At 41.6% G+C, this 15,305-nt stretch overlaps 1 protein-coding gene across 2 annotated transcripts; it reads right to left on the bottom strand.

The window, feature by feature from the left end:
* Positions 1-514: 514 nt before the first annotated feature.
* Positions 515-5,292, bottom strand: nppcl (natriuretic peptide C-like). 2 transcript variants are annotated; one of them, XM_060920590.1, is made up of 3 exons: positions 2,297-5,292; positions 1,740-1,879; positions 515-1,541 (listed from the first exon to the last, which is right to left on the bottom strand). In XM_060920590.1, exons 2-3 carry the CDS (start codon positions 1,836-1,838, stop codon positions 1,242-1,244), a joined length of 399 nt encoding a protein of 132 aa, XP_060776573.1. In that variant the 5' UTR covers positions 1,839-1,879; positions 2,297-5,292; the 3' UTR covers positions 515-1,241. The 2 variants fall into 2 exon arrangements, with proteins under 2 accessions (XP_060776573.1, XP_060776572.1); XM_060920589.1 differs by lacking the exon at positions 2,297-5,292 and having other exon boundaries at positions 1,740-2,042.
* Positions 5,293-15,305: the final 10,013 nt, after the last annotated feature.

Below are 15,305 nucleotides of genomic sequence, written 5' to 3' on the forward strand. Positions count from 1 at the left end.
AGGCATGCTTGGGGGATGGAGAGGGGATTTGACATGACTGGATATTTGATGCAATTTTACACAGACTGACTGAAAAAAAAAAAAAGATCAACAGAAGACGGTTCATGCCATAAACCAGGACTGAGCCTGAGTGACATTTAGTGCTGATATGTAAAGGATTTAACGGAGATGAATACATCCATAATCCTAGTGCCTACACAAACAGGCACAGTGTAAAAAATTACTGGCAAGAAATGAAGAAAAAAAATCTTTCTTATGTGGTATTCAATGAGAAACACAGTGATTGTGGGTATATCAGCAGTAAAAAATATGTGTACCGTGAAATACATCACTGATGCACATTAGTATGGAATGAACAGCTCGTTATGGAAGGATGCGGTCTGAATTCCAGTCTTTTTGGATGAAAGACTAAATTAGTGTGGCTTTTCAGGAAATCTGTGCTAGTTACTGAAAAAATATTTCCATCTTTCTCTCAAAGTTTCGATGGAATCGAAGCATTCGCTGGCATCCCTTAGTAAGTTTATTATTGGAAGAAAAATAAGGCAGAAAAAGGGTGATTAGATACATGCGCACAGATCATCACACTGAGATGGAGGCAGAGTAGCAGAAAACAGAGCTGGTGAATTTTCCCTTTTGGCTACAGCGTGGGCATAGAAATAGCAAAGACAGGACATGTTTACAGCTGCGAAAAGTTTCAGCGCTCTTTCCAGTAGTGCATAAAAACACATTTTGATACAGGGAACAATGCAGATCCTTAACACATTTAACTGTTTTATTCATGCCAAATAATATGCACAAAGTTGAAGTTGAACTGTGTTAGTTTTGCTCATGCATATCCTTCAAAACAGTCTGAAATACAGTTCATAGGTAATCCAATGTACAACATATATATTAGTATGAAATATAGTCCCATGGTTCACTATAATCTAATCTAATACAATGTGTGTATTATCTAGAAACACATACACAAAAGTACACAAAACATATTTTCACTCCTCCACCATCACAATATAGATAGAACTAGAATTACTAAAATGTTACAACACTTTATAATGAACAATTTACAATACATTGACTGTGAAAAGTGACTCAAAGACTGTGAAAAGTGAAAATGTCATGAAAGAAACTGTACCAAAACATCACCATATAGATGAGAGAAACTGACTGTAGACTGTCACTATGAGGAACATCTACTTGACGCTTAGAAACCATCTCTGATTGCTCTGTCCCTCTGTCTGTCATTAGCAGCCGAGGCCACTCATAGATCCGATTCGGTCTAGCTTCAGGCCAAAGCAACCTCGGTTCCAACCTCTCCGAGACCGGTCTGACAAAGCTCGTTTTTGATTGGCCAGAGCTCCCTTGAGGAGACGGACCCAGGAGTTTTCATTCTGTACAGGTATGTCAATCCATTTGGGATTTTCGGCAACTTTTAAGCCAGAATTAAAGACCTGTACCGGTGCTTCTGATTGCTCACTGGTGAGATTATCCAGGTCATCTAGGGTCAAAAGGTCATAGTAACGCTCAAGGAACTGCTTGATGGCCTTTAATAGGAAACAGGGAAAAAAAACAGCTTTTTATGTCATAATTTTAACTGCCGAACTACTAATCAGTGGCCATAGTATTAGTTCCAACATGGCCATCTTCAAATAACATCCATAAGTAGACAGCATATTGGCTCTAATTGTGCTTAAATGCTTCCAGACATCTCATGGCCAGCAGAGATGTGCGAGTTTGCCTACCTGCATGGCCCGGTCGGGGGTGTGAAGGCTTCGGCTGTGGCTGGGTTTCAGTGGTGCCAGCAGGAGCAGCACTGCCAGAACAGCAGAGCACAGCATCATGCAGCAGAGATACACACGAGCCTAAACCCACAAATTATTACCTAAAGAAATACAATACATTTAGATTAATTTTAAACGTTCAGTTGCAGCACCTAATCATCATACACACACTCACAGAATCATCTAAAACTTGAGCAGTTTAGGCAAGGCAAGGCAAGGCAAGTTTATTTATATAGCACATTTCATACACAATGGCAGTTCAATGTGCTTTACAGAAGTAAAAACAAAAACAGTAAACAATAGAGAAATAAAATTACATAAAATAATTTTATCTTTATTCTAAAATAATTAATTAATAGAATTAAAAGAATTAAAAGAAAATAATAAGAATTAAACAATAGTAGAAATAAAATATTAAAGTTTATTATAAACTAATATAAAGTTTAAACTCATGATCAGATTTTAAAACTATTTATAAATGAATTGTTTCAGTATGGTTGCTCCTGTTTTTAACGCACGTTATTTCTTAGGTCCTGCGATTGAATGTTGTTGACTCGTGCTGCCTTCTTGGCTCAGGCTCGCATGAAAAGAGATTTTTTTGTTGAACCAGAAAAATGCTGTGAATTTTAGAAATACAGAAAAGATTTATATACATTTCTAGTAGTGTAATTTAGTAGTTGTGTGTCATTTTTAAGTGCTGCCTTGGCATGGCATTTGTAAACAGATGCACCTGTAGCTTCAGCTATAGTAACATTAAAGAAAAGAAAAGAAAGTTACAATATATAACAATGCATTAGGTTTTTTTTCTATACTAAAGGTAAGTGTTTACAGTGCGAGTAAGATGAAGACATTCTGAAAAACTCCGTCAGAGACAAAATGATTAGTTATTCCAAAGTGTAAAATAATCTTTGATTCTAAGTAAATACCTTGATTGTTATCAGATTTTTTTTTTAATGAATACAATTCCAAAAGAATTACAGAAGAGTTACTCACCAGAGACTGACTGTATGAAAACCTGTGGCTGAATGTTCAGTGAGAGCTCTGCTCCATCCTCACTCTCCGTCTGATTCTCTTGCTCTAATCTCCTTCAATATTTGGCACCTGCTATGAGCATCCTTTTCTCTCCTCCTCCTTTGCTCTCGCGCTCTCACTCAAACCTTGATTTATAGTGTGAGCACGCATGTGTGTGTGTAAGTTATAGAAGTGTGTCAATAGTGTCTCATATATGATGGGATGTGTATTAACAAAGTGACCACTCCCCCAGACACAGACACGCAGGTGATGGAACAGCTACAGAGGAGTTGCATGATATCAGGTCCATCCGTCTGGTGGATGCTGCCTGCATGTGTGTCCACATACTTTTGAAAGAGCACCTTGACGTCTTTATTTGGACCTATGCTTGAATAAACAGACTTGAATACACAATAAGAGCTGATCCCCTTTCTCCGCTTCTCCAAAATGATGTCACCCTTTCCTTTTTCATTCCTCATCTGACCATTGTCGCTTTCTCACTTCCCTCTGTTTGCCAGGCTATGCTCTGGCTGCCAAACATGCTCCATACTGGCACAGGGTTATGACTGCTGAACAAATGCCAGCACGTTGTCAATGCTTTTTACCTCCTCTAGATATTTGAAAATCTAAGCCTTTGTCAATTTTTTCTTTAACCTTTTGTGTTTTAATGCAACATATCTGAAATCATAAGCATTCGTGTTAGTTTCTAATCAACAGAAAATCCAACATTGCTGCAGCTTACAGAAAATGCAGTTTCTCATCTTTCTAGTGAGAGCAAGGTATGTCCAGTTGTAGACAACTTGATGTGACCAAGTGGGCCATGTTTAATCTGCCATCAGTGGTGACTATTCATTATGTTTTCCTTCTCTGTGTCTAACTGAAACCTTTTCTCTACTCATTCTTGTATTTTTTTTTTTTACTCTTTTCTATTGTTCCTATGGCTTTTCTCTCTAAGAGTAACAGTCTGCCAGTGCCATCTGCTTGCAGCTCCCCCTCGGCCTCCGAGAACACGCGGAGAGCCAACACTCGTGCAGCGCAGGCAAACACTTGAGCATGCGCGTGCGTTTCGTGCACGCACACACACACAAAATGTAAAAGATATGGCAACTCGCTCATAAATTAACTATAATATATAAATTAAAGGTCATAAATACCAGCATAACACAATTTTATTAGTGTATATAGACCACCCACCCACACACTTCTGGCTTTGTAAAGCAGGTTGAGTTCAGTGAATGGTTCTGCTGTTTGATCAGGTTGGTGTTTTTATGGTTGTGTACCCTGTCTTCCTCTCTCTCTCTCCCAGTGAAGAATAGCTCTGCTCTGCAGACAGCTGCTGCCACTGCTGGCCAACTGCACAAACCCATTTTCATACCTACACTCTCCTGTCAGATATTACTGCTCTCGACACTATTAACCATGCTTTATTGTTTTCAAGGGAGACGTAAATCAGCATTCCACAGGGCCTGACTTTGGTAAGGACACACAATAGTAGTCATTTTAATCATTTCAAAATCCTGGGAGGAATTTGTAAAAAAAATAAATAAATTAAAATATTATAATGGTGGCTTATTTTCCCCATAACAGCAATTGCCTACACACACACACGTAGATCTCACAGCTTCACTCCCTTCTACAATGACCTTTTGTAAGTGATTGACAGCAGAAGGTACCGGTAATTTACATTAGACCCTCACCAAAACTGCAAAGAAAAGTAATTGGCCTGTGTAGCTCTCTTGGGTTGTCACTTGAGCAAGAGAAAAAGTGAACGTGAAAGACAAAAGAGAAAATGTGAGTGGGAGGACGGGTGGGTGAACAGAGGGATGAGATGAAATAAAAATATGAAGGGATGGCAAGAGGCTGCTGGAATGCACTCGAGCTTCACCTCAGAGCGAGGGAGAGAGAGCAGCGAAGGTGAAGTGTGTATAGATGTGTGCGTGTTCCAGCTCTGTGGGCAGGGACAATAAAAAAAAAAAGAAAAAGTGGAAAGGTGTCATGCATGGATATGTGTGGGCTGGATCATTTCTGTGTTAGTGTGCAGGTGGAGGAGAGGACAAGAGACCTACTGAAGGACAGGAGAGCACAAAGTTGAAAATAAAAATTTGAGTTTAAAAAAAAAACCCTTTGAGTTCCAGGGAAAGAAAGAATAAGTGACAGACAGAATAGAAGAGAGAGATTGAGAGCATCGCAAAGGTGGTGATCTTGTCTGGCCAAGCTGTGGCACAACACTCAGAGTAATGACTTCATCCTACTGTACACACACACACAGTAAAGTGGCCCTCAAACAAATATTTGGTGCCAATAACCAGGGTCCATTTTCGCAAAGAATCCGATCGCTAAGTTCTCGTAAGTGGCACTTCAAGTTCCTAACTAAGAGTTTCACCTTAAAACCTAGCTCCTCAAAACTACGGAGAGGAACTACGACGAAGGAATTTATAAAAATGTGTATTTTACATTTAATTAGGCAATCATGACTATGACCATGACTACAGTGCTGAGCGTAAATGAGTACACCCCCTTTGAAAAGTAACATTTTAAACAATATCTCAATGAACACAAACAATTTCCAAAATAATGACAAGACAAAGTTTATTATAACATCTGTTTAACTTATAACGTGAAAGTAAGGTTAATAATATAACTTAGATTACACATTTTTCAGTTTTACTCAAATTAGGGTGGTGCAAAAATGAGTACACCCCACAACAAAAACTACTACATCTAGTACTTTGTATGGCCTCCATGATTTTTAATGAGGGCGGCACGGTGGTGTAGTGGTTAGCGCTGTCGCCTCACAGCAAGAAGGTCCTGGGTTCGAGCCCCGGGGCCGGCGAGGGCCTTTCTGTGTGGAGTTTGCATGTTCTCCCCGTGTCCACGTGGGTTTCCTCCGGGTGCTCCGGTTTCCCCCACAGTCCAAAGACATGCAGGTTAGGTTAACTGGTGACTCTAAATTGACCGTAGGTGTGAATGTGAGTGTGAATGGTTGTCTGTGTCTATGTGTCAGCCCTGTGATGACCTGGCGACTTGTCCAGGGTGTACCCCGCCTTTCGCCCGTAGTCAGCTGGGATAGGCTCCAGCTTGCCTGCGACCCTGTAGAAGGATAAAGCGGCTTGAGATAATGAGATGAGATGAGATTTTTAATGACAGCACCAAGTCTTCTAGGCATGGAATGAACAAGTTGGCGACATTTTGCAACATCAATCTTTTTCCATTCTTCAACAATGACCTCTTTTAGTGACTGGATGCTGGATGGAGAGTGATGCTCAACTTGTCTCTTCAGAATTCCCCATAGGTGTTCGATTGGGTTCAGATCAGGAGACATACTTGGCCACTGAATCACTTTCACCCTGTTCTTCTTCAGAAATCCAACAGTGGCCTTAGATGTGTGTTTAGTCATGTTGGAAAAATGCACAACGACCAAGGGCACAGAGTGATGGTAGCATCTTCTCTTTCAGTACAGAGCAATACGTCTGTGAATTCATGGTGCCATCAATGAAATGCAGCTCCCCGACACCAGCAGCACTCATGCAGCCCCACATAAGGACGCTGCCACCACCATGTTTCACTGTAGGCACCATGCATTTTTCTTTGTATTCCTCACCTTTGCGACGCCATACAGTTTTGAAGCCATCAGTTCCAAAAACATTTATCTTGGTCTCATCACTCCAGAGTATAGAGTCCCAGTAGTCTTCATCTTTGTCAGCATGGGCCCTGGCAAACTCTAGGCGGGCTTTTTTGTGCCTGGGCTTTAGGAGAAGTTTCTTTCGTGGACGCCATCCATGCATGCCATTCCTCTGCAGTGTACGCCGTATTGTGTCACGGGAAATAGTCACCCCAGTTTGGCTTTCTACTTCTTTAGATAACTGCAGTGAACTTGTATGCCAATTTTCTTCAACCCTTCTCATCAGAAGATGCTCCTGTCGAGGTGTTAACATCCGTGGACGACCTGGACATCTCTGTGAGATGGTTGCAGTTCCATCTTTCTTAAATTTTTGTACCACTATTGCTACAGTATTCTGACTGATAAGTAAAGCTTTGCTGATCTTCTTGTAGCCTTCACCTTTGTGGTGTAACAAAATTATTTTCTTTGGGGAATTCTGAAGAGACAAGTTGAGCGTCACTCTCCATCCAGCATCCAGTCACTAAAAGAGGTCATTGTTGAAGAATGGAAAAAGATTGATGTTGCAAAATGTCGCCAACTTGTTCATTCCATGCCTAGAAGACTTGGTGCTGTCATTAAAAATCATGGAGGCCATACAAAGTACTAGATGTAGTAGTTTTTGTTGTGGGGTGTACTCATTTTTGCACCACCCTAATTTGAGTAAAACTGAAAAATGTGTAATCTAAGTTATATTATTAACCTTACTTTTTCCCCGTTATAAGTTAAACAGATGTTATATTAAACTTTGTCTTGTCAACATTTTGGAAATTGTTTGTGTTCATTGGGATATTGTTTAAAATGTTACTTTTCAAAGGGGGTGTACTCATTTATGCTCAGCACTGTATGTAGTTCTTAAGTTTCTAAAATAAAACATACATATATTGGGAAGCCATAGCGTAATAGTTAGAGAAGTAGCTTTGGGACCAAAACCTCACCAGTTTGATTCCCTAGACCACCAGGAATGGTCGAAGTGCCCCTGAGCAAGGCACCAAATCCCTGACTGCTCCCTGGGCTGCTCCGGGTATGTTGTATGTCTCTCCACCTAAGAGTTTCTGCTAAATACCTGTAATGTAATTTGCTGTGCCTGCACAGATTTTTGCTTGTGTATTTTTTTTTTTTTTTACTGTAATATGATGCCATGCCACGGTGGTGTAGTGGTTAGCACTGTCGCCTCACAGCAAGAAGGTCCGGGTTCGAGCCCCGTGGCCAGCGAGGGCCTTTCTGTGCGGAGTTTGCATGTTCTCCCCGTGTCCGCGTGGGTTTCCTCCGGGTGCTCCGGTTTCCCCCACAGTCCAAAGACATGCAGGTTAGGTTAACTGGTGACTCTAAATTGAGCGTAGGTGTGAATGTGAGTGTGAATGGTTGTCTGTGTCTATGTGTCAGCCCTGTGATGACCTGGTGACTTGTCCAGGGTGTACCCCGCCTTTCACCCGTAGTCAGCTGGGATAGGCTCCAGCTTGCCTGCGACCCTGTAGAACAGGATAAAGCGGCTAGAGATAATGAGATGAGATGAGATGATGCCATGCTGTGGGTTTTCATTTATGACTTTCATGAAGACCAGTCAACCATCATTATTTTCAGTATTCACTACTGACAATGCTGCGTTAGTTAGTTTTATCTGTAACCGCTTATTCCATGCGAGGTCGCAGGGGGCAAGCTAGAGCCTATCCCAGCTGACCCTGGACAAGTCGCCAGCTCATTGCAGGGCTGACACACACACATACAGAGAGACACAAACCACCATTCACACTCACGGTCAATTTACAGCCACCAGTTAACCTAACCTGCATATCTTTGGACCGTGGAAGGAAACCCACGCGGACACAGGGAGAACGCAGAAAGGCCCTCGTTGGCCGCTGGGTTTGAACCCAGACCCTTCTTGCTGTGAGGCAATAGTGCTAACCACTACACCACTGTGCTGCCCCACTGCGTTAGTAGCCATGTTTTAATTGTTAATAGCAGTCAGGAGAGAGAGTACTGATTGATTAATAACAAAACACTTCACTGTATAACTAATTTTTTGTGGCCAAGTAGCAGACCGTTTTGTTAAGGAGAGTCCAAGTAAGTTGAGTAGTTAATTTACGACACCGATAGCCACATAGATATGGTTCAGTACAGGGACCCAGTGCACCTGTGAATAGGTTCAGTTTAAATCAGGTGCATGTGCACTATTTTCATCAGGGAGCACCTAGGTGAGTTACCTGACTGACCTTGGGAAATGTTATATTTCTGTGTACATCACATCTCTATATTATATAAATCGAATAAAATAATACAATTAAAGAACACATCTGTGGGGGAAAAAAACAAAAACAAAACCATCTTTAACTCCAGGAGAACTACCTCTGCAATATGCAGTAATAGTTTAATTATTTCATCATAGAGTAATGAGGCCAATGTTAAACGAATAAAAATGAGCATGAGTCAAAATGGGTTTATTAATATATTAATGTGTGTGAGTGCACATTTGTGATCTGTACAATATGTAGGCTTCAGCCTGCCCACGCACACACACCCCTACACACCTTTTCAATCATATTTCTATGCTGGAGATTGTTGTAATTAGCTACTTATATAGTGCTCAATTGGACTGAGAGGAGGAAAATCTAAACTCCATTAGCTACAGGTCTGAACGCCTTTCGCACGACGCGCCATTATCTCCTCTGCGTGATTCCACAGCACTGTAATTAAAATCAAAGCTTTGCCCACACTCTGTGCTCATGTTGGAACAATGAGCAATGATTAGCATGTTTTCTCCAAAAGAGAAATTTCGCTTCACAGTAGAGACGCCGGACGCATCCATCGCAAGTGGTTGACTGCATTTGTTGCCATGGTGACGGCAATGAATGTCGGGAAAAGTGAGGCTCGTGGCGGGAGCTCATGTGCTAAACGAACCCATCACAAGCCTCTGTTAGTCAATGAATGCGCTGCGGTCAGATGTCAGCAGGGTTAATGCGAAGTCAGCTGCAAAATGCAGGTTACTGCGCATAAAGCACTGACAGTTTGGGCAGAGCCACATAAGACCCCATCAGACCTCACGTGTTCCAGGCAGAAGAAAAGAATAGAATTTTTTCTTTTCTTTTTCCTGTACTGGGTTCAATGGACTGTTCTCATCAGATATGTCACCTAACACCAACAGCATCAGTGGGAGCTTGTGTCTTTTCTGTATGTTCTGTATTCCTGTCCTGTCCCTTTGAGTTATTACCACTTCAACATACAGGGTGCTTCAAAAAAATTGAGATTTCACAATCTTCTAACTGCCAATTCTCATGCAATTGACCTGAAATTTTAACAGCATGTGTGGAAACAGGTCAAATTAAAAAAAAAATCTTTTTAGGTATAGAAATGCCATTCACTGGAAAAGAAAAGGCGTTGTGTGTGTTAGAGTACGCTCGAACACAGTCGAGCAAGACTGTGCAGCGTGCACTTATGAGAGAATTCTCTAAAAATGCACCAACTGCAATGCAGATTTGGACACGGCACAAAAAGTTCAAAGAGGAAGGCTGTGTGTGTGTCTGTCTCGGGCAGCGCGAATATTGAAAATTTGTGAAATCGTTCAAAGGTATGTGGATTCCATGAATTTCTCATTCAAATTTTGAGGAATAAATCTTATATTGGGGGCGGCACGGTGGTGTAGTGGTTAGCGCTGTCGCCTCACAGCAAGAAGGTCCGGGTTCGAGCCCCGGGGCCGGCGAGGGCCTTTCTGTGCGGAGTTTGCATGTTCTCCCCGTGTCCGCGTGGGTTTCCTCCGGGTGCTCCGGTTTCCCCCACAGTCCAAAGACATGCAGGTTAGGTTAACTGGTGACTCTAAATTGACCGTAGGTGTGAATGGTTGTCTGTGTCTATGTGTCAGCCCTGTGATGACCTGGCGACTTGTCCAGGGTGTACCCCGCCTTTCGCCCGTAGTCAGCTGGGATAGGCTCCAGCTTGCCTGCGACCCTGTAGAAAGATAAAGCGGCTAGAGATAATGAGAGATGAGATGAGATCTTATATTGCTCAACATTAAGCCTGTTCAGTTTCACTTGCCTAGACTATGTAGTTTCTGGGATATTTACATCTCAAATATCATCAAATTTTCTGAAACACCCTGTATTTTGACAATATTTTTATAGAGGACCTCTGTAAGCGTAAGGAAGAGTTGATGATTAGGATGATTGTGGATTACACATAAAAGATGAACGAAATTAAGGTCAGTGGCATAGTGACAGGTGGTTTTTAGTTTGTGACAGTATCTGCCGCCTGTACAGTGAAATGTGTATCGGACAAAAAGATTCTGATCAATAGTATGGTTCATTTTCAAACATCAGCCGATTTGTGGGCAGTTTTGTGGGACACATTAAACTTGGCAGGAACGTCAACAATCTATGAAGATTTCTTATATTTTTTAAATTTTGCAAAGAGAACTACCTGGACAAGTGGATATTTCTTTGGTCGGATCTACTGTAAGGATGGTGTCTCTGTAAGAAAGTGTGCGGATGTGGTGGAGGAGCTGAGCCTTCAATACTCCATTGCTGTCTTCTACCGCTTTGTATATAATGTGCACTTTCATTTTAAACATACTTATATTTTTATGGTCCTTTTGGCTTAGATAATGTGAATGAAGGAAGTCACACACTTGTTTTCTCGATGTAGCTGTGCAGACTAGGTTTGGGCTTCAGCACATTTACAAACCCCGTTTTCCAAAAAGTTCAAGTTTGAACTTGGAAAAGAAAAGTTAGGATATTTTCCAAAATGCAGTAAAAACAAAAATCTGCGATTTGTTAATTCATGTGAAACTTTACTTAACTGAAAAGTACAAAGAAAATGTTTTAAATAGTTTTACTGACCAACTAATTGTATTTTGTAAATATAAATGAAGTTAGAATTTGACGCCTGCAAAACACACAAAAAAAAAGTTGGGACAGAGGCATTATTACCATTGTATTACATCACCTTTCATTTTAATAACACTTTTTAAAATCATACAGGAACTGAGGATACTAATTGTTACAGTTGGAGTTTTTGTTCATTCTTGGTTGATACAAGACTTCAGCTGCTCAAGAGTTCGTAATCACCGTTGTCTGTTTCTCCTCTTCATGATGCACCATACATTCTCAATAGGAGAGACAGCTGGACTGGCAGCAGACCAGTCAAGCACATGCACTCTGTGTTTACAAAACCACGCTGTTGTAGCCCGTGTAGAATGAGGCCTGGCATTGTCCTGCTGAAATAAGCATGGCCTTCCCAGGAAGAGATGCCACCTTAATGGCAACATATGCCTCTGCGTCAATGTTACCTTCACACACATGTAACCTCACCCACGCCATGGGCAATGATGCACCCCATACCATCACAAATGCTGGCTTTTGCACCTTTCTCTGATGATAAACTGGATGGTTGTGTTCACCTTTGGCATGAAGAACCTGACGTCCAATTTTCACCAAAACAAGCTGACGTGGACTCATCTGACCACAGTACAATTTTCCACTGTCTTTGGGTCAATTTGCGGTGAGTTTGGGCCCAGAGAAATCAATGGCGTTTCTACATAGAATTGATGAATGACTTCTTCCTTGTATAATACAGTATCAGGTTGCATTTCTGGATGCAGTGGCAGACTCTGTTAAGTGACAGTGGTTTTCTGAAGTATTCCCGAGCCCATGTGGCTATATTTGTCACATTAGCATGACAGTTTCTCAGGCAGTGCCGCCTGAGGGCTCGAAGGTCACACACGTTCAACAGTGGTTTCTGACCTTGCCCTTTACTCACTGAGATGTCTCTGAATTCCCTGAATCTTTTTACAATATTATGTACTGTAGATTTTGAAAAACCTAAATTCTCTGCAATCTTGCATTGAGAAATGTTCTTTTTGAATTGACTAACAATTCTCTCATGAATTTTGGCACAAAGATGTGAGACATGACCCATCCCTGCTTGCAAAGATTGAGCCTTTGGTGCTGCTCCTTTTATACCCAATCATGATACCATGACCTGTTAACCTGCTTATTGTGGAATCTTCCAAAGTGATGTTACTTGAATATTGTATAAACTTTTCAGTCTTATTTTGCCTGTCCCAACTTTTTTAAGGTGTGTTGCAGGCATCAAATTCGAACTTTTTATATTTACAAGCAAGTTGGTTAATAAAATTATTAAAAATCTTTTCTTTGTACTTTCAGTTAAATAAATGTTCACATGAATTAATAAAAACAGATTTTTTTTTTATTACATTTTGGAAAATATCCCAACTTTTCTGGAAATGGATTTGTAAATGGGTTTGTGAATGTAATTTACTGGTGTGTGTTTCACAGTGGTTTGTAGTTCACGAGCGATTCAACTCGGAGTTGGCTGGATATAAGCCAGTTCCACTGATTATATAGTATGTTCAGGAATCTTCTTCAGATTCCATTTTAATGAAAGAGTGCAGACAAAACAGAGACACGTCTGTCTCTCTGTGTTAGAGGATGTCTGTCTTTGTGTTAGCCCATGATAGATTGACGACCTGTCCAGGGCGTACCCTGCCTTTCACCTAAGCTCAGCTGGGATTTGCTCCAGTACACCCATGACCCACAGTGGATAAGCGGTATAGAAAATGAATGAATGGCTACACTACTATTTAACAGGAAAAAGTAACCTACTGAAAATTATCATTTTTATGGAATTGTAGCGCATGCCCAATTGTAAGCAACACAGCATTAAGGGGGCCCTGAAAGCCGACCAGTTTATTCCACAGCAATGTCAAATGTGCCACATTATCATGTTCACTGGTTAGATTCAGGCAGGTAATTAGTTTCTGCTCCCGCTGAGGATGCTAAGATTGTTAACCATAACTGGAAAAGTAGCCCCCCTTGATCTATTGGATTTAAGGAAATTTCAGAAGTGGGCTATCAGCCTGTGGCTAAACACCAAATGACAAACAGAGGAGTCCTTGTCTTGGCATGAGGGGCACAAGCTCCAACTCTCACAAGCTCTGCTATTGATGGAGGCGTACGGTTTCTCTCATTAAAGTCGTCGACCTGGAAACAGTGATCCATTTGAGAGTGACCATCACCACAAACACCCCCCTCAGTGCCAGTGAGGTAGTAAGATGCCACAGAAGCCAGCAGACTGTGGAGCCCTAGTCTGAGAGTAGAACATGTCAACTAGTTGGAACTAAGGACTATCTAACTGTCAAATTCTTATTAGCTTTGAATCACCACCATGTCAATGCAACTGGCAGGATTGCACAATGGTGCCACAGAGAGTCCCATGTGACAGTGTTATCCCAAATCTAGGCAAAAAGTTCAGAAGGGCACAGGTGAACCTTTTTGTTAATGCCAACACACAGTCATTCTCCCTCATGGATTTGGAGAATCTACCAGGATGTACTGGCCCACACCAGGCCTCACTGTCAACTGTGCACATTTCTTCCTCTACCACCAATGCACAGAATTCTGCAGTCAGTCCAAAGTCCTGTTTGTGGCCCATGAAACATTTGTTTCCAATGCTACGCTCACTAGAAGATGGAACACCTTTCTGCATCTATTATCCAAAATAAATGGAAAGACCTGGCACTCTTAGCCAGGTTACGTACAACTGTGAGTTTGGCCCCTCTGAGTGAAGAGCAGCTTGAGGACTGCAACCCAGCAGTCTAAGAGACACTCTTAAACAGAAGAGCCCCTAGTACATCAGCCTTGTATACTGGAAACAGTTCTGTGAATGGGATGCATGCCATCATTTGTGTCCAGTGCACCGCCTGGTCCTGAGAGTAATGTGTATATGGCAGCCATTGCAGCAGGTCACAGCACACAGTGGATAGTGTCCCATTTGGGGTTCACAAACTTGCCCACAGCCTTTCTGAAGAGAGCAAGATTTGTCCTGCATGCTCCCACAAGAGCCCAGGATTGAATCTTATCCTTGTACTGGAATTCCCTTTTGACCTTCCCTTATGTGTACATGCTGGATACCTGGAATTAGTGCCTCTAAAGGCTGCCTCTTTTCCTGCTGATTACTTCAAGAGTGAGGGAACTACCCACATTAGCATTATGCTTGCCTTGCATGCAAAAATGGTTGGATGACTAGTTACCTTGCAGCTGAAACCCAGGGTTCTGCCCAGTCATAAGATCTCTGTTTAACCAACCAGATAACCCTGATGCATTCCATGAAAGGGAATCTGGTAAGTAGTCCTTTATTCCCAGTACACACCCTACAGTACTATTTAAAAATGGACAGTGGTGATTTGATCATCAGATCTGCCATGGAGGGTAGACCAAAAAAAAAATTCCCATCTAAACAGAGACTGGCCCACTGGATGGTGGTGGTCATCACCTTGGCTTGGTCCAGATTCCCAGCTCCTATTGTGACCAGCCACTCTATGAGTAGTCTCCCCTCCTCAGGGACATTACAGAGAGGTGTGCCACTCCAGCAAGTCTACACTGTTGCTACATGGGCAACTTTCATGCATGTTCTTTAGGTTCTGCAAGGTTAACATTGTCCCTCCTGGTGGTGCGAGTGTGGCAATAATTTCAGAACACCTTTCCAGCACCTCCTAAGGTGGGTCAATTCCTCATAGGATTAGATATCCAGGTATGAAGGGGTACAAATTCCCACAGACGCACACCAAATTCTTATAGAAACTATGTCTTATGTTCTGGAGCTGCCACCTGTAATCAAATCAATAAATAAACCAAGACTTGCTTTATGGCAAGTCTAGATATATCAATCTAGACTTGCCATAAAGCAAGAACTATTGTCTCATTTCTATACTTTTAACAATACAGAATGGACTCTTCAGGACAGTCTCTACACAACGATACTGACTGGAATGGCAGACATTTTAAAAGTTTTCTTAACATCACTGGTTAACCAGAGCTGCTATTCCATGCCAGTGAGTATTAGTGGTT

The sequence above is a fragment of the Neoarius graeffei genome, chromosome 5, assembly GCF_027579695.1.
Source record: "Neoarius graeffei isolate fNeoGra1 chromosome 5, fNeoGra1.pri, whole genome shotgun sequence".
Lineage (NCBI taxonomy): Eukaryota > Metazoa > Chordata > Actinopteri > Siluriformes > Ariidae > Neoarius > Neoarius graeffei.

Bases quoted from the DNA above. Each gene is read 5' to 3' on its own strand.
- nppcl (XM_060920590.1), bottom strand. From the start codon at position 1,838: ATGATGCTGTGCTCTGCTGTTCTGGCAGTGCTGCTCCTGCTGGCACCA. The intron at 1,542-1,739 runs GTAGGCAAACTC...TTCCTATTAAAG, and splicing joins CCCCCGACCGGGCCATGCAG to GCCATCAAGCAGTTCCTTGA.